At 50.8% G+C, this 21697-nt stretch overlaps 2 protein-coding genes and 1 long non-coding RNA gene across 4 annotated transcripts in view; 1 reads left to right on the plus strand and 2 right to left on the minus strand.

Annotated features, from left to right (window-relative positions):
- Window positions 1-4158: 4158 nt before the first annotated feature.
- RPRML (reprimo like) lies at window positions 4159-4785 on the minus strand. Its single transcript, XM_038386016.2, has one exon. It carries the CDS (start codon window positions 4640-4642, stop codon window positions 4307-4309), a length of 336 nt encoding a protein of 111 aa, XP_038241944.1. The 5' UTR covers window positions 4643-4785; the 3' UTR covers window positions 4159-4306.
- An 11833-nt stretch (window positions 4786-16618) lies between these two features.
- LOC122457627 lies at window positions 16619-20475 on the minus strand. The gene is made up of 3 exons (XR_006277264.1): window positions 19848-20475; window positions 18027-18231; window positions 16619-17668 (listed from the first exon to the last, which is right to left on the minus strand). It is a non-coding gene; the product is annotated as an uncharacterized LOC122457627 (long non-coding RNA).
- Window positions 19399-21697, plus strand: part of ITGB3 (integrin subunit beta 3) — a 45395-nt gene continuing 43096 nt past the window's right edge. The window contains exon 1 of one of the 2 annotated variants that reach the window (XM_043503379.1): window positions 19399-19712. In XM_043503379.1, the coding sequence (XP_043359314.1) occupies window positions 19649-19712 (64 nt within the window). In that variant the 5' untranslated portion in view covers window positions 19399-19648. The remainder of the gene's footprint in view (window positions 19713-21697) is intronic. The other variant, XM_038385457.2, reaches the window with a different exon arrangement.

Raw genomic sequence — 21697 nt, forward strand, 5'->3', positions numbered from 1 at the left:
AGACGTGGTTGTCTGGCTCCCTGCTCCCCAAAATGGACCCGGCTGAGGGGTCCTGTTCTCTGCACCGACAAGCAGTTTTAGACAGTGTTCCTGTCGTCTAATAAACCTTCTGTTTTACTGGCTGGCTGAGAGTCACGTCTGACTGTGGAGTTGGGGTGCAGGACCCTCTGGCTTCCCAGGACCCCGCCTGGGTGGACTCGCTGTGGGAAGCGCACAGAGGGGCAGAGGATGCTGAATGCTCCGGGGTCAGACCCAGGAAGGGGGAAGCCGGGTGAGCTGTGTGTCCTGCGGACAGGCTGCTCTCAGAGAGGAGACTTCCCCAGAGTCCTGCCTGGCTTCGTAGGGAGCAGTTCCAGGGCATCGCCCAGGGACTCCATGATAAGGAGCTGTGTTAATCACAATGTGACTAGTGTATCCACCACCACACACAGCCACAGGCGCTTGTCGCATGCTGGGCATGGGGTTCTGAAAGCTGTCGGAAGCGGCTGAGATACCGTCGCTCGGACAGTCACCACGGCTTGTTTCTGTAGCGAATGCAGCTCAGCAGGGCCCGAAATTCCCCCAGCAGGCTTCTGCCATGCGCAGTCCGGCTCCACTCCCTCCAGCTTCGCAAACAGCCAGTCCTGACTCCAAACTCACACTGATGGACCCACCTATAGTCATCAGGCCTGGCCTACCACAGACCAGCACCTTAGTGACTGCTTAGGCCTTGGCACTTCTCCCAAGCGAGTATGAAATGCTGCCATGCTCACATAGTAGCAATGGCCAGTCTCTTTGCCCTTTGGGACTCATTCTTCCGCGCACCCTGGGTTGAATCTGGAGGGAGTGGGTATAGCCAGGAAGCGTGATCCCCGGGATGGCCTCCTGAAGGTAGAAGGCTGCTTGAACTTGTACTGGAAAGCAAACAGACCCTCTGCCCCCATGAGAACTGGGGCACACACGTGGCACAGGGCTCTCTTTGCCACCCCACTCAGGCCCTGCGGCAAGCTGGGCCAGGCTGAACCCAGGGGAGTGTAGTGCACTGATGTAAACCAGTGTCAGTGAAAGCAGAACCGCTGCCCAGAGGGAAGTGTTGGCGCGCAGTGCCGGGGGATCATGCCCAGTGGTGTCCCACAGCCCTGACCCCAGTGTTGGGGAGATCAGGATCCCACCCAGCTTGGGAACTGCCACCGGCTACAGCTGCTAAGGCAATTCTAATTCCCATTCATCCCCTGTGCAATGAGACCTTGCAAGCTCTCCGAGGCAGGAACAATCCTTCCCGGAGCTTGAATGTCACTCTGGCTGCTCCTGTGTATAAATAAATAACCTGTAACCACGCTCTCCTATAAACTTCCTGTTAAGCTGCAGGCACATGTCTGGGGTTTCTGTCCTCCTCCCTGCCAGTTAAGAGTTAAAAGGGAATTCCCCTCCCTCCCCATATGTTGGAATGCAAACTCAGATCACTGTAACTCTGCAATGCCTTCCTCTATGCAGAGCATCGAAAACATTCCTCGCAGAGCACTGGGTTATTGATGGTTACACACGTGATTCCAACATGTGTGATGAGTGGTCTCCACAGTGACACTTGCTCTTTTCCCATGCGCTCTCTCCCTATGCATGATCTGGGCATAGGTGGTTGAAAAACACAGAGACGGGCTAACCTGGTGTCTAAAGACATTTAGATAATTGGCTGAGATGTGGAATCGTACTACCCGATCCTTGAGTGTCCGCAGTGTGTCTCAGAAACCTGCCCTCAAAAGAGCACTGGGAATGCTGCCTTCCATGTGCTGCTTGGCTAATCAGGGATTTGCTGAATGATCTGATGGGTGCTGGGTATCACCAGAAAAAGGCACCAGCACCATCCAGCTAAAAGGGGAATATTTTAGCTCCAGTGAGAAACTAACTAGTTTGTGACAAGTTTCTGACTTCTTCAGGGCATCACTACAGGTGAGAGTTCAGGAGGTTTAGGGGCCTTATTTGGGAACTGCAATGTCAGCTCAGCATTTCCTGCATTTCTATTACTAGAGGGGTTTTTAACTCCCACTTCTACCTCAGCACCGGATGTCACCTTCCAGGTGTGAGGCTGATCGATTTTAACGAAGGGGCCAAAATCCAGTTTAAAATCCAGTTGCAGCCATAGGACCCAATCCTGCAAACATGATGCACTTGCTTCACTTCGCTACCAAAAATAGGCTCATGAATACTCACAGTAAGGAAGTGAAGCAAATGCCTACGGGTTTGCAGAATCAGGGCTTTAATATGCATCAGGCTTAATTCTCCATTGCCCGGGACTGTCTATCTCAGTTACAGATCAGGTGACTCCAGCGTGGAGTTTACTCTGGATTTACACTGGTATAATCGACCTTAATCTTATCCCACTGCCCATTAGCCAGGATCGCATTCCCACCACAAACAAATAGACACTGTGGGTGTAATATATTACATTATTCCCTGCCTACACCCACCAGTACACAGCGGCGACCTTGCTGATTTTGGTAGTGCTTTGCACAGATGTAAATGATAATGCAGGATGCAAAGCAGAAGAGTACATAACCTTGGGGCCTGATCCTGCATTCAACTGAGGCAAATGGGAACCTTTCGAAGGATTTCAAGGGGAGAAGGATAAATTCCTACCAGGCCTGATTCACCTTGCCCTGCACCACGTGTAACCACTCGCCTCTGTGCAAAGCGGCTGTAAAACACTCTCAGATCGTAACAGCAGTGCCTGAGGCTGCATAGAGTGCAATGGGATGAGGCCCCTAGTTGTTAGCTAGTTTCAGTGGGGTGGAGGGGTGTCAGAAGATAGACACCCCCGTCCTTCTGCCATAGTTTCTTGGTCATCACGAACTCATTGCATCCCATAGGCTGGAGAGCAACAGACTTCGCACTGCACTAGTCATATTTCACATTAGGGTATTTCACTAATATGCTTTGGAATCCCTGGGAGAAATGTGCTATCAAAGGTCAGCCATCGTAATGATAAGCCAGATTCTGATCTCAGTTACAGCTTGGGTGAATCCAGAGTGGAGTTACTCCAGTTTTACACTGGTGCAACAGATCCTAATTTTACCCCACTCCCCATTAACCGGTATCACATCCCCACCACAAAAGGGAGAAAGTAATCAGCATATTTGCAGGCCTACACCCATACTCCGAGAAATCATTTCACCATAGCAAAAAGGTCAGAAGTCCTCCTTTTTGTCATCTCTTCCCTTTCACTCACATATCCGGGTAACAGCTTTACAAGAATCACAGAGAACGCAGATTTCAACTCAGAATCTTGCTTTGCAAGCTGCCTTTGCTGAACCTTTATGCTTCAGTGCTTGGCAGCAATTTAGCAGCAGCCCCGAATATATAGTTCCCAGTTAATGTATTAGTCAATGGGACCCAAGACAGTGGTATTCTGAATTTCAATCGTATTTTTTTAAAATGTAAGTTCAACTGCAAAAGTAAGAGGGGGGTATTTAAACTTCTAGAGCTGTCACTGAAAAAAAATCCTCACACACACAAAAAATGAAGACAACTGCGAAATCATTTGAAACAGTTTTTTGGGTTTTTTTCAACTTTCACTGGTTTTCAAAACTACAAAAAAAAAACCCAAGGATTTAACAATGTCACATTCAAAAAAGGTCCCAGAACAAAGCCATGCTTCTGTTTTCTTTTCTTTTACCTTTTCTTCTTTCAATATAGTGTAAATAAATAATTAAATTTAATTAAATAAAAGAAACTCCCAGTTCATGGACAAGGAGATCTCAGGCATTTAAAAACAACAACAAAAAGAACATGCTTTTCCAATTACAAAACTCTTCATTTACAAAAGGATCCATGCTTGAGGTGCGAAATAGAAACAGACAGGCACATTCATTAGCATGCAGTCCTGGCTTTAAGACCCAAAGAGAACCCCACTTTCCCTGCCCCCACAAACATTTCATTTAATTGGCTTGCACACCACAGTTCACTTTTTGTTTTGCTTTGTTTTTTTTTTAAATAAAAAAGCCTTAAGAACAGGTAACAGTATCCAAGGTAACAGCCAAAAAGATTCCAAACCTTCACTTTGTTTTTGCAAGTTTTCATGCAAAACGTAACACATTTCTGCATGCAACATTAGGATGACAATTTTATTGTTGTGCTTAACACAGAGCCAGAAAGATGTCTCCGTCCCTTTTGCCAGCACGTCTTTCATTCAGCACAGAAGGGTTGATTTACCCTGTACACCAGCATGTTGCAATAAATCCGGATTTCACACCTGGTCCCCCATGTGCATGGGATTGCACTTCTCGACCAGAATTCCATACTGTTCGCTTGCCTACAGACTCCTGGTATCCTCTCAGTACAGCCCCATGATGGCAGCTCCCACATCCTTAGACGGTCTGCGGTCCTTGACCAAAAAGTTAATCATGCTCTCCGACTTGATGAGCAAGTTGCAGCCCAAAAAGAAGATCCCAAACACCACAGTCAAGGAGAGGATGCAGAGCACAGCAATCTGGACCACCCGCGTAATGTAGAGACTCCTCTCATCAGGCAGCAGGACAGAGGACCCACCGTCGCTGGCCACCACCGAGCTGGTGCCGTTGCAACAACCCATCAAAGTGCCCAGGTCCTGGGTCCTGTTGGAATAAACTCCTTGCTCCATGACAGTCTGGTTGAAAAAGGTCCCATTCATTTTGCTGTTTTAATCCAGAATCTCCACCCAAGGGGAGAGAGAAAAGCCACTTTTGGTTTGGAGCCAAGACAGAGGTTGGGGTAGATTCGTCACTACCTCACTCTCCTCACCGTGAAGCGTCAGGTACTGGAGAAACTTCTTCAAGGCAGCAAGCAACTAGGCAGCCAATTTGCAGAGCTGAGAGATGTCTCACTCACTGATTCCTCTGTGCAAGGATATTATAAACATGAGCCCCCAAACAGAGCAGAGAGAGAAAGCAATGGGGGTTCAGGGAGGGGAAATCTACAAGCAAACAAGCAGGAGATTGCAATTTACCCCGTCCCTGGTCCCACAAAATCCCTAATCTCTCGCCAGTGCTCTAGGAAAGCAAAGCAGAGATGCACATTCCCAGCCGTGAAATTAACACAGAAAGAAGATGCTGAATCCTGCAGGCTGGGAACTGAACAAATGCAAGTTCCAATCGAAAGTCTACGTGGTGATAAAAAATCATCACTTGTCAACTCCACCCTCTCTGGTCCCCCAGGACTGCTGCCCCCCCTCCTGACACCCCACCTCTCGATCAGTGATGCCCCCCACCCACTCCTAGCCCCCACCATTCCCACTCATTGCTAACCTCTCCCACTTCTGACTGTCCAGACCGTTCTGGCCTCCGCCTAATCCTGACACACATGCCTATTGCTGGGTACTGCTGTCTCCCACCCACCCCTGAACCCCCATCCCTAGACATGGCTTTCCTCACTCCTGACCCCCATCCCCACTCTCTGCTGCCCGCTCATCCACTCCTGACTTCCCCCAAGTCAGTGCTGCCTCCCTCACATCCCTCCTCTCCCAGTTCAGTGCCATCCCACCCATTTCTGGATCCCCAGCCAAGGGCTGTGCCCCCTACGTCTCCCCCACTGGGTCTCCCATGCTTTGAAAAACAACCTGCCGGGAAGGTTAAGGCGGCCAAGCTGAGCGCTCAGAAGTTAGGAGTGGGTACAATGAAGGTTGCTCTGCCCCCCCATGCACATACTCTTAGCTCTGCCACCTTGGGCATGTGCATTATACCAGCCTTAACCACATGCCCACTTGCTACTTTGTTCACAGGACCCTCGCCCCATCCAGCTCCCAGGATGGACTGGGAAGACAGGGAGCAGAGACCAGCAGGGGCAGGGGGAGAGCAGAAGGCAGAGGGAAGAAATGGGCTGACAAGGGGACAGAGGAGAGCAGATGGTGTTCTGAAGAGGTGGGGAATGGAATAAGAATTTGCAGGTGGGTCCTAGCAATGCCAAGACCCCTTCCCTCACTACCCTGGCTGGGAAAGCAGCTTTGAAGTGGGGGGTAGCTACCCCCTATCTCCAGACCCCATTCCCATGAGGTCCCCCCCCAATAGTCCTGCCATGAGCGGAGGGGACTCGGGCTCCGGTCTGGGGGATGCATTGGCCCACTGGCTGGACTCTGCTGCTCCATCATTCTTGTTAGGGGCCTTCTATGTCTGACCAATCCCCGGAGAGGCTGAGTGGGTGGGACAGACCAGCTCCCCACCCCCTGAAATCCATGTAGGGACCAAACACAGAGGCAGCTGATGCAGATGCTGGGGGCAGAGGTGAGAGCAGGACCAGCCATTGTCTATAGCCTGATTTTATTACAACCTTCCTAGGGCTGGCGCATCACGTCCATCCCCTAGGGAGGGGGGATTCGGCAGGTTGGTTACCAGTCGCTCTGTAAACTCAATCCCCCAGCAGACAGACCCACTGGTGCAGGATTAATCTCCACAGTCTGTGCTTTGCATCCTACAACCCTTTGATCTTCCATCCCGTCTTTCCGCTGAGCCTTGGAAATTCCTTTACAAACATGACTGACGCTTCTCAGGACCTGAGCTATTATCCCTGTCTTATAGATAGGGAAACCAACGGGACATCTACCCTGCAAAACAAGACCCGTGGGAGTGAGTCTCAGAACCTGGGTCAACTAGGTCACTCAGGCTTGCACTACTGGGCTAGAAACAGTGGTGTAGACATTCCCATTCGGGCTCGGGGACCCTCCCCTGCGCTGGGTTTCAGAGCCTGTGTTCCAGCCTGAGCCAGAACGTCTACACTGCTATTTTCAGCCCCATAGTACAGGCCCTGCGAGTTCGAGTCAGTTGACCCAGGCTCTGAGACTCGCTGGCATGGTTTTGGAGTGTAGATGTACCCTAAGGCACAGAGTAGTTTAAGGCCAAAATTGTCAAATACGGCCACTGATTTGGGATGTCTCTGTTTTTTAGGTACCCAACTTGGGTCATTTTGGGGTCCCCATCCGGGCACCCAAGAATGGAGAGACCCACCCCCAAATCACTGCCCACTTTGGAAAATTTCAGCCTAAGCAACTGGCTCCAAGGCCATGCAGTGAGTAGAATAAAACCAGGCGCTCCATTCCCCACTGCCCTGCACCCGGTGCTATCATTTACACCAGCACAAAGTGCTCCCCAATCAGACTGAGAGCGTTTGGCGCAGGTGCCAGTGGCTACGCAAGGTAGCCTATGAAGGACAACTGAGAATCAGGCCTCAGGAGTCCAGGCTTCCTGACCGCTGCTCTGACCCTGAAAAGCACTTCCCCCTAGACCTAGGACTAGAATCCAGGTCTCCCCATTGTCAGACCTCGCACTACCAACCAGGTGACACTTCCTGTTCGCAGGCAGCTCCCCCTTGATGTCTGCTCTCAGCTGGCTGGTTAGCATTAGCCTATTAGCTCACGGTGAACACGCTGGGGCACTATAAAAGGGGAGAATCCTTCCAGAGCTGGCTTTGTCATGGTTTATTTTTTATTTGCTTGGGGTTGGCAGACAAGCCTTTCTCCTTATTGTTACTATAATTATTGGCTGATTCTACCATGTGCAGAATGCAGAAGGCTTTAGAATAGGGTTAATGGAGATTTAACAGTAGGGGGTTGTTGAGAGGGGACTGAAGATGACTGGCTGAGGGAGGGTGAACAGTAACTTTGCAGCAAGGTGGGACAGGATTAAGGGGGGAGGTTTCCTTTCCTTTTAATGGTGACTTATAACCCAGAAAGGTATGAGACTCGTGCCCGTCTTCGCCTCTTTGTGGCAGATAGAGAAGGCCTGAAAGTTTTAAAAACTGTTTTTAATTTCTTTTTTTTCAACATTAGCTATTCAGGCCTTGTCTACCTGAAGACCTGTCCGCTGGAGAACCTGTAGGGTTATGACTAGCCCTGGGCAAAGAACTGATTTTTCCATTCACTGACCATCCCAAAGCAAACCAACACATGGTTTGGAGTTGGATGTTCAACCCCAGCCAAAAATGTTTCTTGACATTTGTAGAGGTTTTAGCTTTTAAATAACGGGGGTAAGTTTCTAAAGGAAAAGTTGTCTTGATGTGAAAATGTAGAAACAAAACATTTTGATTTTTTCTGATTTTTTTAAGTGGTTTTTTTTTCCGGTTGAAACAATTTGGCAAATTCAACACAAATTCACAAATTTCGGTCAATTCGGGTTTGCATTTTTCAGCGAAGAAATGGTTTAGATGAAGAGTGGCTCCCAGCTCTAGTTAGGATATAACACATACGCAGGGAAGTTAAAAAGCTGGTCTCCTTTCCAGGATTTATGCACACGTTTACATTTACATGGGAGCAAAGTCCCATTCGCTTAACTGGAGCTACTCTCAGCCATACCAAATGCAGATGCCTAAGTCTTTGCAGGATTCAGGCCTTTTATTCCAACTCCTCGGGAGGAAAGCTACGTTGGGGAAATAAACTCTGAAAGCTCCTGCTACGCATCTCTGAGTCTTCCAAGGAGACTCCAATGAAAGCAGGAACGCCCAGTCTTGGCCATCCAGACAGAAATAAAATCTTTTAAAAATCCCAACCAGTCTTCCATCCATCGTTAAGAAGCAAAAAAGAGGCACAAACCCTTTTTGCAGGTCACCTTTAAAGTGCTAAGTTTTTTTAAAGTTCATGGCATAGTGATTAATCTCAGAGCCCGGTGAGCAATGCAGAGCGAGAATCTTTTGGGGGCTTTTTTAATACTTTGATGTTAGGCTAAGAAATGCTTCCTTTTGCTGGTATCCTTTCACCTTTCCTTTTTAAAAAGAAAATAAAAATAAAAGAGTCCCTAAGGAAGCAGGAGCTTCAGCCCCTGAAAGTTGAATCCAAAGTTTTCTTAATTGCATCCAATCCGATGACAGGAGTGTGCAAGCCTGGGGTTGTTACCATGGTGCAAAACATCCCCCGGCTTCAGAGAAGGGAAGCAAGGTCAAGTGCTATCCTGCAGAGTCTTCCATCCATACGCCACATCAGGATTTTGGAGCAGCCAAAGCAGGGACAGCTCCTGCATAAACTGGCCCTGGCTTTGCAGGAAACCAGGCTCAGATCCTGAAAGGTATTTAATCGCCTCGCTTCCACTGATGTGAGGATCTGGGTCCTACTGTTATTCCATGGGATTCACCTTGAGGGCCAATAAACACCTTGAGAGGACAGGTGAGAGTTGAAAGCTTCAGGACTGTAAGGGCAAAGACCGGCCATTGGTTATTATTACATTTTGTAGTGAACAAGCTAGACTCTACATGTACCACTGCCCCCTACTGGATGGAATCAGTAATGCTCAACTGCATAGCATAAGCCCTATATTGCTAACACTTAGTGGAGATTCTCCTTTAGCTCAAGTGACTTTTGGAGCAGGACTGGGGGGGGACTGGGCTTTCGGAGCAGGAGGACCTGAGGTCTATCCCTGCTACTGATTGGTCATGGTGGCAATAGAAACATCTTGACGCTAGTTTCCACGCATCTCCAGTAACGGGTTGCTAGTTATGATTGCTGTTATTTTTAAATCTGTTTGTGACGAGTTTCAGCTTGACAGCCCGGGAGCCTGGAGGCCTCTAGTTATCCCATCCAGGGATGGCATGAGCAGCAGCAACACAAGATCACCGCACCCTGCCCCACCCAATGTGTCTCCTCAATCCTCCTCATCCTCATGACCCACCCATTCCTTGGCCTCCGTGCTGGGCCTGCCATGCTAGTGGCAACGTTCCACAAACTGGAAGCCTGCCAGGAACAAGGTGGCCTCCCCCACAGGGGCCAGGAGGCCTGGGGCCAGTCAGTCCTGCCCTGGGCTGGGTATTGGGCTTAAGAGGAAGGATGCCCAGCAGAGCAGAGGGCCGGAGAAGTGCAAAAGGCAGGCAGGGGTGTGTGGCAGGCTCCAGGCAGGAAGGCTCAGGAAGAGCAGGGAGCAAACTAGAGGATCCCATCCTGGGGGGGGCTGAGGGCAGGGAGGGAAAGAAGCGTGGGCAGGGTGAAAACTGAGCCCAGAGGGTGGGCAGAAGAATGCTTGAATCAGCAGAAAGAGGACAGACCCCTGGGGAAGGATGGGGCTGGACCCAATTGGTTACTGGGGCAAAGGCTTTGTGTTTTGCTTGCTTTGTATTTGGATACCCGGGGGGGGGTGGAGTTTTGGTAATGACTTAGCCGGAGGGCCTAAGTCACTGCAGCAAAGCACCTCTCCAGCGGGAGGAGACTGAAGATGGATGTGGGGAAACTGAGGCAGGAGTTCTGCGGTGCTGGGTGTTGCTGTGGGGGGGGGTGCTCTGGGACGGTGCGCCTCATAACACCATCCCCATAGGCATCTAAGACCAGCTCATTCCAGACCACAAAATGCCAAGCACTGCTGGTCACTGCCACGCTGAGCAGCATTTGACCCAGGGCTGATGGGGAGGAGAGACATTGTACATGGGCCTGAACTCAGGGGGGCCTAACATGTCTGTAACTGGGGTGAAATGCGTGCGGGCGGGGCCCCAAATGTCTCTCGACAAGCCTGCTTTGACCCTGTCTACTAGTACCAGTTCCATGGGCCAGCCAGTCCTCCAACGGTGAGCGAAGGATGGATGTACAAGGTGGAGTTTCCTGCACTGAGCAGATGTTTTGTTCATTCCAGCATTTTGTGCACGACGATCAGGGGTTATCAGGGATCATTACCTGCAAGAAGCTAACCTGGTATGAAAATCCTCTGTCACAGATCCCTGGAGCTGAGGAAGGATAGAGTTCCTGCCAGCTCACTGGCTCTCCCTGCGGCTGGCAAATTCTGGGAAGTTCCCTTCATAGATCTCAAGATTAGAAGGGACCATTATGAGGGGACCCACCAAGGGGATACAGGGAGTCCCTGGCACAGCTGGGAAAAGAACCCAGGAGTCCTGACTCACCAGCCCGTGCTTTAGCCACAAGACCAGCCCTCCCTCTCACAAAGGCCTGGTCTTCGGCTGTTCAGGGTCTTTTTATTGACACCTATCAAGGCATTGCTGCTACCCAGAGGCTCTGAGCCTGGCTGGCCGGGGAGACTAAAACCACAGTTACTTTCCCTAATACAAGGGAAGGAGGCCAGAGAGGTTTAATATATGGCACCAGCCCAGATTTAATGGTACACTGCCCTCCTGCAGCACCTGCCGTCCCAGGTTATTGAAGTAGCACCTTGGATCCCAGCCAAGGATCAAGACCCGATTATGTTGAGAGCTGCACAAACACAGAACAAAAAGCTAGTGGCTGCCCCAAAGAGCTGACAGTCTCAGTAATCGGATTAAGGAAAGGGCACTGGCTTAAGAATCAAAAGACCCGGGTTCTGTTCCTGGCTCTGCCACTGACCTGCAGCATGACCGTGGGCAAGTCACTTCACTCCCTGTGCCTCAGTTTCCCCGCTTCTTGTCTATTTTGATTGGAAGCTGTCGGAGGCAACAGCTGTCTCTCGTGACCAGTTTGTACAGCGCCTGGCTTCTGGAGCTGATGCCTGCGTTGCAATCATTAGATCAGACTTCTGCCCAGAAGGGGAGGTCTTGGGAGCTGTTCCTGCTCATTTCTGCAACCCACCTGTGACAGGGCATCAGGAGCTGGTGCAACGGGGCTAAGAAGAGCAAACTTCAGACAGATAAGGTACATCCCAACTGGTGCACAACAACCTGTGAATGGTCAGGGCTCCGCCCCTTATTGCCAGCCTAGTGATGGAGGAAGGTCCCCTGACTGCAGCCAGAGCCATGCATCAGATGGCAGAGAATCCCCTCCCCACCCCCAGCCCCTCCTCCCAACATAGCGTCCTGCACCCCCTCAGACACCCTGGGCAGCCCAGAGCTGAGACCCCCCCACCACAGCGTGGCGATCCCTTAGCAAAGCCTGGTCCGGAGCCCACCTCACCCATCAGAATTCAGCGGCCGCCCTGGGGGGTAAATCCCGGGCGTGGAAGGGTGGGATAGTGCAGGGTGGGATCGTGCAGCAGGAGCCTCCATTCATTTCACTCCCAATTTAAGAAGCTTTTGCCCCCTCTAGTGGCTGCAGCCTGGCAACAGCCGTCCTTGTGTCTCTCTGCCAGGGAGTTTACGCTCAGCTTTGTGGGGCACCAGGTCTGGCCAGATGCTTTGTAGGCCAGGGGGGATCTGGTGCCGTGGGGTAGGAGTCTTGTGTCTGAATGGGGCAGGGGGGAAGAGACGTCTCCAAGTCCCACGCAGCTCCTGAGGGCAGGGGAAGGCCTCAAGCCACCCCTGAGTTGCCTCTTCTAGGTGTGCGCTAAGGAGCACTGGGGGTGCTGGAGGCTCTGCTGCAAGGGTTCCAGGAAGGGTGAGGAAAACGCAGAGGGATGCCAATCCCGTTGTTCAAGGCACACTCTGCACATGTCCCCGTAACACCTCTGAATGAATAACACTGCATAAGGAGGGGAAGTTCCAAGCGACCCACTGCACCGTGGGTGTGCTAGAGTCTCTGGAGTCCTTGGAGCAAGGCTGGATTTATTTTCTAATGGAGATGCTCTAGTTCAACCACAGGTTGTCTGGCTGGATGCACGAATCACTGGCTGAGCGTTTCTGGCACAATGGCCCCTGCTGACCTTAAAATCCAAGCCCTCTATGAAACTTCCTTCCTGAAGGATCGCAAAGTGCAGTGCAAAGTTCTTGTGTAGCCAGCTGTTGAGTGTGTGTCACCGTGTCCCCTCTGGGCTGAGCCACAGGAGTTGTTACAGCCCCCAGTGGGCGATGGGGAGGGGTTGGCTTGGCTTTTTAGCCAAACCTGGACCTATGTGTCTTTTTAGCTCTGGAGGTCCCCAGTTCAGTCCCTGGGGTCCCAGCCAAGAGGGCAGTTGTTAGATGTGCAGAGCTGCTGGATCCCAAAGCCATTTCTGCATCAGTTAGTCAAATAGGGACACAGCATCGTGAACCGTCCAGGGCAAGTTTCAGGCAGGGAAATGGAGCATGACCAAATCAGGAAGAGGAGGGGGATGAGGCATTTCTAGAACAAACATCAGAAAGATCCAAAACACGAGTCTTCATAGTACTGGGGAACTTTGACTGCCCAGACATTTGTTGGAAAAGTTATTCGGCAAAACAGAATTCCCAGTAAGCTCTTGGAATGTATCGGGGACAGCTTTTTGTTTCAGAAAGTGGAGGAAGTCACCAGGAGGGCAACCATTTTAGACTTGGTTCTGACCAACTGGAGGAATCGATAGAGACTCTGAAGGTGGAAGGCAATTTGATGATGATAGATTTCATGAGTCTACGGAAAGGAAGGTGTGAAATCAGCAGACTAAGGCCAAAGGACTTCCAAAAAACAGACTTTAGCAAGCTCTGAGAACTTGCAGGTAAAGTCCCATGGGAAGAAAATTTAAGGGAAAAGGGAGTTCAGGAGAACTGGCAGCTTCTCAAGGAAACAATATAAAGGCACAAGTGCAAACTATTCCCAAGCGAAGGAAAGATAGGAAGAATATGAAGAGGCCAGTATGGCTCTATCCAGAGCTCTTTAATGACCTGGAAATCAGAAAGGAATCCTACAAAAAGTGGAAACATGGATGAATTGCTAAGGAGGAGCACAAAAGCCCAGCAGAAGCACATAGGGACAAACTCAGAAAGGCTAAGGCACAAAATGAGTTACACCAGCAAGGGACATAAAAGGCAATAAGAAGAGGTTCTATAACTACATGAGCAGCAAGAGAAAGACAAAGGAAAGTGTGGATCCTCTACTTAATGGGGAAAGAGAGATAACAACTGGTGACATCAAGAAGGCTGAGGGGTTTAAGGCCTATTTTGCTTCGGTCTTCACTAAAAAGGTTAATAATGACCCGACAGTCAATAAAATGAATATTAAAAAAAGGGGGAAGGAACGCAAGACAAAATAGGGAAAGAACCAGCTAAAGAATATTTAGATATGTTAGATGTATTCAAATCAGCAGGGACCAATGAAATTCACCCTAGGTACATAAGGAACTAGATGAAGCGATCTCAGACCCGTTAGCAGTTATCTTCAAGAACTCCTGGAGGATGGGTGACGTCCCAGAGGACTGGAGAAGGGCAAATCTAAGACCTCTCTTTAAAAGCGGGAACAAAGAAGACCCAGAGAATTATAGACCAGTCAGCCTGACTGATACCTGGAAAGATACTGGAACAAATTATTAAACAATTTGTGAGCCTCTAGAGGATAATAGGATTATAATAGTCAAGAACAAATCATGCCAAACCAACCTAATTTCCTTCTTTGACAGGTTTCTAGCCTAGCAGATGGGGGGAAGCTGTAGACATGATATATATCTTGATTTTAATATGGTTTTTGACACAGTTCCACATGACATTCTCATAAGCAAATTATGGAAATGCGGTCTAGATTCAATTATTATGAGGTGGGTGCACAACTGGTTGAAGGACTGTACTCAGAGACTAGTTATCAATGTTTTGCTGTCAGACAGGGAAGTGGATCTGGTGGGGTTCCACAGGGGTCAGTCCTGGGTCCGGTACTATTAAATATTTTCATTTAATTATTTGGATGATGGAGTGGAGAGCATGCTGATCAAATTTGAAGATGACACCAAGCTGGGAGGGGTTGCAAGGACTTTGGAGGACAGGATTGGAATTCAAAACGGCCTTGACAAATTGGAGAACTGGTCTGAATTCAACAAGGTGAAATTTAGTAAAAACAAGTGCAAAGTCCTTCACTTAAGAAGGAAAAATCAAATGGACAACTACAAAATGGGTAACAAGTAGCTAGGCGGTAGTCCTGCTGAAAAGGATCTGGGGGCTATAGCAGATCACAAATTGAACATGAGTCAACAGTGTGATACATTGCAAAAAAAGATAATATCATTCTGGGCTCTATAAACAGGAGTGTCATATGTAAGACACGGAAGGTAATTGTCCTGCTCTACTCGGCACTGGTGAGGCCTCAGCTGAAGTACTGCATCCAGTTCTGGGTGCCACACTAGGAAAGATGTGAGTAAATTGAAGAGAGTCCAGAAAAGAACAACAAAAATAATAAAAAGGTTAGAAAATCTGACCTCCGAGGAAAGGTTAAAAAAACTGGGCATGAGTCTTGAGTAAAGAAGACAGTGAGGGGGAACCTGATAACAGCCTTTGAATATGTTCAGAGCTGTTACAAAGAGGATGGTGATCCGTTGTTCTCCATGTCCACTGAAGGTTGGACGAGAAGCAATGGGTTTAATCTGCAGCCTGGGAGATTTAGGTGAGATATTAGGAAAAATTTTCCAACTCTCAGGATAGTTGAGTTCTGGAACAGGCCTCCAAGGGAGGTTGTGTAATCCCGTCATTGGAGGTTTTTAAGAACAGGCTGGACAAATCCCTGTCAGGAATGGGCTAGGTTTATTGGTCCTGCCTCAGCGCAGGGGGCCGGACTTGATAACCTCTTGAGATCCCTTCCAGCCCCACACTTCTATGATTCTGTGACCTCAGAGGGGACTGGGAAGCTGAATAAAGACTGGCCAGGACACCAAATGCCCTTTTCAGGACACCCCCCAGTTCTTCAAACAGAGGGAGTTGGGGTCTTTAAGGCCTCAGTGGGGTGTCTCTGCCTAAAGACGATCTCCATAAACACCAGCTAGCTGACACTATTAAAGTCTTTACAGTAAAAAGAAAAGGAGTACTTGTGGCACCTTAGAGACTAACAAATTTATTAGAGCATAAGCTTTCGTGAGCTACAGCTCACTTCATGAAAGCTTATGCTCTAATAAATTTGTTAGTCTCTAAGGTGCCACAAGTACTCCTTTTCTTTTTGCGAATACAGACTAACACGGCTGCTACTCTGAAACCTGTCTTTACAGTGTTACTATTGCGGGTAGTAAATGTTACCGTGACACTTTCAGGATTCCTTCTACTTTTCTTTTAGTGCTTAAAGTGAGGGAATTAACTGGAAATGCTGTGTAAGACCAGCACTAAGAGGTTATAATCAACAGGACAAAAAGTCGGTGTGAGGCCAGACACTTTGCCCAATGACTTTTTTCTGCATCTGCTCAGCAGCAGTGTGCACATGAGGACACTAGGGGGTAGCACCAGACCACCATGGAAAGACACGGGGCAGCGAGGGAACCAATGAGGGTTCAGGACCCGTTTTGAAAAGTGGTGCCCCTGGAGAGGAGGCCGGGCAGAGTCAGTCGCTCAGAGGCTGCTCGCACCACTAGTGGCCTGCAGCACTTCCCTGCTGGCCCAGGCCCCTTGGTAGCTCTGCCCATGCACTTATCTTGCATCCTCCCAAGTTGTTGCAGGGTTCTGTGCATGCTAGAATGTGGGGGTGGATAGGAGCAGGAATCACATGGGGGGAACAGGGCAGAAAGGTTTCTATAACCACTAGTCCACACTCCCTTCCAGACCCTGCACTTGAACTCAGGCCTCCTGACTCTCTTTGTTCATCTGCTGTCAGCAACTAGCTGTGAAACCCACTGTCAAAGCATGTGTCTCAACCTCCACCAAGGACAGGTCCACATAGAGGAGAACAACCTACAACTGCTACCAGTTACTCTGTTAGCCCAAGTGGCAGAGCTTAAGGGCCTGGCCATGCTGATGACCTGACCTATGTGGGTGCCAATCTGGGTCCACGAGACGGAATCATTGGGAGTTGCATTCTGCTTTTTTAAAATAAGAAATTCCACACACAAAACGATGTGCAAAGTTAATTCAGCTCCCTTGTGCATAGGCATTAGGACACCATCTTTAATTACATGACTGCATGCTCATCTCTCCACCAGACCCCTGCCTCATTCAGTGCACAGACAGGAGATGCCCTGGAGACGAATCAGTGCGGTGCAGGGAGGGAGCCTGTTGTCGGTAAGATCCCTGCCTCGCTTGTTGCAGAAGCTGGAAAGTGTGTAGTGAAGGAGGCAGGGGGTTGCAGGAAGGGAAGGGATGATCTCATGTTAAAGCAGCTGACTGCTGCTCTGGAGAACTGGATTCTATCCCTGTCTGTATTCCTGGATGATACCAGGCGAGTCACTTAAATCAAACGTTTCACCAGCGGTCACTAATGGTGTATTCCTTGGTGTCTAGGTGCCCAGTTTGAGACAGGTGGGGCGTCTGAGGTGCAGCAGTGCTGGACACTCACAGCTGCAGCAGAAGACACAAGGAGCTGTGCCCCGAGCATATCATGGTAAAAATGCTAAATCCTGTGAAGATTGCCAGGCCCTAGTTATCTCAAGTTGGGCACTCGAAGTTAGTGGACACTTTGGGCCTTAATCTCACTGGGCTTAGGTTCTCCATCAGAAAAACAAAGCTAACGGCAGCCCCTCATGTGAAGAGGTTGTGAAGATAAATTCCTGAATGTCTGTGAAGCACACGGGTACTCTGGTGAACGCCCAACAGAAGCATCCAGCGGGAAATTAATAATTCTAGATTCAGTGCCGGTTTTGGAGGGGGTGTGTTAAATAAGACCTGGGCTGCCCTTTGAATGAGCAGGATACAAAGAAATGTCAAATACCTGCCTCTTCTGTGAGTGCTATCCATTCTGTGCACTGAGCGATCGAGGGAGGGTCCAGCGACAAACAAAATAGTATGTGATCATGTCATTAAAGATTGTATCGTTGGCATCCATACGTACAAAGGGAGCCAGTGAAAGTTGCCTGGGCAACCTTCGTTCTGGCATTTCCTAACTGCCAAGTGCTGGACTTTGCAATCTGAATTTTTTTGACCACAAGTTTGTATGGAAGTGTTTTTATTACAGTAGAATCCAAAGGTTGCAATCAGGCCTGGAGCATGCTGGGTTCTGAACGGACACACAGTGAGAGACGGTCTCTGTCCTGAAGAAGTTATTGTCCAACTAGACAAAGGGGAAGAGTGAAAATAGAGGTAGATGAAAGTGAAGTTACTTGCCCAACATCTCATAACAGGCAGTGTCAAAGCCTGAAATAGAATCAGGGGTTCCCGCACCCCTAATCTGGTGCACCAGCTATTCTGTCCTTGCACCTTCTCTGACTCTTTCTCTAGTACCCACTCCCAGCCACTTGGACCCAGGGCTGGGTTCCGTTTTAGTTTCCCATGCTAAGGGAGGTGGGTGGGTGTAGGGGTGTGTGGGGGGGTGTCAGTGTGTGTGTCAGTCACCCAGCACAACAGGGCCCTGATCCTGACTGGTCTGTAGCTGCTCCTGAAATATAAAAAACGCTGATAAAGACACAGACCGTCCATTTGCCCAGCTGCGGTGGCGATTTGGGCTCCTTTTCCAAAGAGTGGGTGTTAAATCACTCCGGAGGCTGTGGAAAGCAGGTGGTTGCAGGTCTAAAATCTCTGATTTTCCGGCCACTCGTGTGCTGAGCTGGCATGAGGCATATCTGCCTGACAGCTCATCCTCACTCAAGTGCTCCAGCAGCTTGGAAAGGGGAAGGGCTGGAGAAAGGAAAACAGATGTTTCACCCTGCCTCCTGTTATTGTTAGGGTAGCATCTAGCTACCTGTGCTAGGTGTGGTACAGACAGAGGTAAACGGTGCCCCAGGGAAGGACACCACAGGGCGAAGGTGGGGGGGGTGAACAGTCCTATACAGATTCATCGCTTGCATCACCCAGTCTCACCCACTGCATAGCATGGGCCCGGAGCACCTCGCCCAGTGACTCCTCCACCTGGCCCAGCAGCGCTGACTGAGCTAGACTGTAACTTCTGGAAAGACACCCGGCTTTGAGTTACAGACCGTGAGTGATGGAGCACATCCCGGGGCTGTGCACAGGGGCTGCTCCCCAACACAGGGGAGGGAGCAGAGACCCGCTGTCCCTGCCCCTCCTGGCCCCAGACTGCATCCTTTCAAGGGAAGGCTGAACCTGCCAGTGCCAGGGAGCTGCTGGGGGAGTGGCAGGGCACCCTGGGGCTGTGCAGGGGTGTTCAGTCCCTGCGCTAGAGCGTTTCCAATCTTAGTACTAGAGGTTCATTTCCTTGTGGCACTGGCCCCTTCCAGCCATGTGCTGAGGACAGGTAGGACTCTGAGCAGATCCAAAAGGTCAGAGATTTCCCCAGATCGGACAAGCCCCCCCAAAGTTTGGCTACTTCCCCACAGTAGAGCTGGGTCTGAGACACAAAGCATCTCTCCCATCAGTGTAAATCTGGAGCGACTCCACTTTTGTCAACGAGGTAAAACCGGTGCAGATAGGAGGCGAAGCAGGCCCAAAGTTCGGAACCAGATCTTAAATGTCCTCCTCCTTTGGGACGGCTGGATCCAAACTCAACCCCCGTCTGTTCAGACCCCAAATCGGATCCCCCTGCGCTTACACCAGCTTGGCAGCCGCATCACTCCACTAACTTCAGCGGGGTTACTCCTGATTTACACCAGCGACAGCCAGAGGAGAGTTGGGTGTTTTGCATCTGGATCTGACCTCCCCCGGAATCTGGGGGTGACTCCAAGGGTTCGGATCCAGGCTGTATCTCTAGCTAGAGCAGAGGCAGAAAAGAAAGCCAGGGAGACGCTCCTGGGGCGGGTGCAGGGTGCAAAAGCAGGCTCTGGCCCCGGAGCGGCTGCAGCCCGGGGGCTGGGCCTGCTGTCGCGGAGCCAGGCTGGGTTTATAAGGCCCTGGGAGGAGACGGACGGAGAGACAGGAGCGCCGCGCTGCAGGCAGACAGGCGGGGGCAGTCGCTGACTCAAAGCTGCCGGCGGAGTTTCCTCCAGGCAGCCCGGGCTCCGGCTCGGCACGTCCCGTGCGGCTCAGGCCCCTCAGCCTCATGATTCATCCCCCCGGGCGGCTCAAAAGCTCCGGCCGCCCCAGCTCCGGGCTCCAGCCCTCGCCGCCTTCCCAGCCCTGAAGTCCGGACTCGGAGAAGATGCGGGGGCTCCGCCGGGCGCTCCGGACCCTCGTGCTGGCGCTGTGCGCTGCGGGACTCCAGGGTAGGTTCCCACCCCCCCGGCCCCGGCTGCCCGGCCTCCGGGGGTCGCGCTGGGTTGCCCTCGGGCACGGAGGTGACCCGTGCCCGGGATTGCTCCGGAGGGGACGGGTGTGCGTTGGGGGGGGGGGTTAGGTACCTGACTCTGTGTTTCTGCGTATTCAGCTCCTATTGGGGGTGTGCGTTTCGATGCTCCGCACATTGGGGCGCTAGGAGTTGGGTAGGTCTCCAGGTCCGAGCTGGGTGAAAGCCCCAGGAGTCTGCATGGCCCCTGGGCTACAGGAGATTGAGGTGTCCTCCCCGGGCAGCGAGGTGTTACAACGGCTTGTGACTTTAGCCTGAGGCTTGCGATAGCCTGGTGCTTTTCTCCAAGCCCCTGCACTCAAGGGGTTGCATGAGACTCACTTTTTAAAAGCCTCACAGCTGCAGGGGAGAGCTGGGAAAGGTGACCCCAAAGACACCCACGCCCGGAAGAGAAATAAAAAGAATCCCAGAATTGAGTGTTTTTAAAATCTCATGGTTTTAAAGCCAATCGTTTGAGTTTTGAAGGGTTGGAGTTGGCAGAGCCGGAGGTACCAGAGCCCCTTTGTTTGGGCTTGTTAAAACTAGCTGAGGTGTGTGTAGGGACTAACCTGCCCTGGCCCCTGAAATGGATTGGGGACCCCGTAAGTCATTTCTATCTCTGCACTCTAGGATCTGTGAGTCCCTGTGTGTGTTTGGTGTGTGACTGCACCCTCAGTGTGCGTGTGGAAGTGTGTGTTCGGTGATGTGTGATTGCACCATTTGTGTTATTGTGGGTTGGTGTGTGACTGCACCCTCGGCGGTTGTGTGGAAGTGTGTGGTTAGTGATGTGTGGTTGCACCGTTGGCGTTACTGAGGGTGCGTTTGGTGTGTGGCGCTGTGCAATGGCACGGCACCATCGGCATGAGAGTGGATGTGCACTTCCCTTGTGATTGGTTTGGTGTCTGGGCGTGGGTTTGCACGTCTGGGTGTGTCTCTGTCTAGCAGGAATATTCCCAGCCTCTGTGCAGGAAAGAAGTGTAGTGGGACGTGCCCAGGGCACATCCTGCAGAGGTGGCGGAGAGCCTTGCCATGGTTGGGTTTTTCCTGGTGAAACAAGCCAACATCGCATGAGAGCTGGGTCCCAAATCCCTGCTCTGCAAAGCCGTGTGCGGAGGACTCGGCCGGTTCTCTCCTTGGCCATTCCCACACCCCATCTCACAGCCCTTCCTGCTGCTCCCCTGAGGCTACCCCCCATCCTGACCAGGCCTGGCAGCACTGAGAGGACTGGTGCTGAGTTTCTTGCTACTGACCCACCCACTGTGAGGTCCTGTCAAGCATTCCTGGGCCAGGGGAAGACTGAGTGCATGTGGGCTACACAGGGCCAGACACAGAGAGCAGGGCTATGGTGATGCAGCCTGCCCCCTTCCAGCCCTCTGGGTGTGTATCGCACACCAGCTGAGATTTAGTTACACAATGGTGAATGGGTGTGAGTCCATGAGACCCACACCTGACTCATCACCTCTGACTTTTGCCCTCTCTGGCTGACAAAATAGGTGTGTTTTTACCATGGGATAACAACCGCCCAGGTGCTGGCCGCTGGATGCACTTTGGTTTTACCCTGAGGGTTTACAGCTGGCCGTGCCTGGCTACCAGGCAATAAAACTATCCAGGCCTTGTCTCTACTGAGGATTTTACCGTGAGAAAACTCTTGCACATTAATTATTTGGCTGTAATAAAACCCCCTTGGTGTCAGTGATGCCACAACCAGAGCCTAGGGGGTAAGTCTAGGTGGGGGACAAAGGTTGTGCTTTCCGATGTGTTGGCTGGCCAGGTTATTCAACGAGGCTTTGGGTCGAGTGTGGCCAGAGCGAGCTGACTGGGTGAATCAGAATTATCCGTATTATTTACTCCATGTGTTGTGGTAGGGGCTGTACAAACAGCACAGGAAGCCAGTCTCTGCCCCCAGAGAGCCGCCTGGCAGCGTTT

This window comes from Dermochelys coriacea, chromosome 27 (assembly GCF_009764565.3).
Source record: "Dermochelys coriacea isolate rDerCor1 chromosome 27, rDerCor1.pri.v4, whole genome shotgun sequence".
Taxonomy (NCBI): domain Eukaryota; kingdom Metazoa; phylum Chordata; order Testudines; family Dermochelyidae; genus Dermochelys; species Dermochelys coriacea.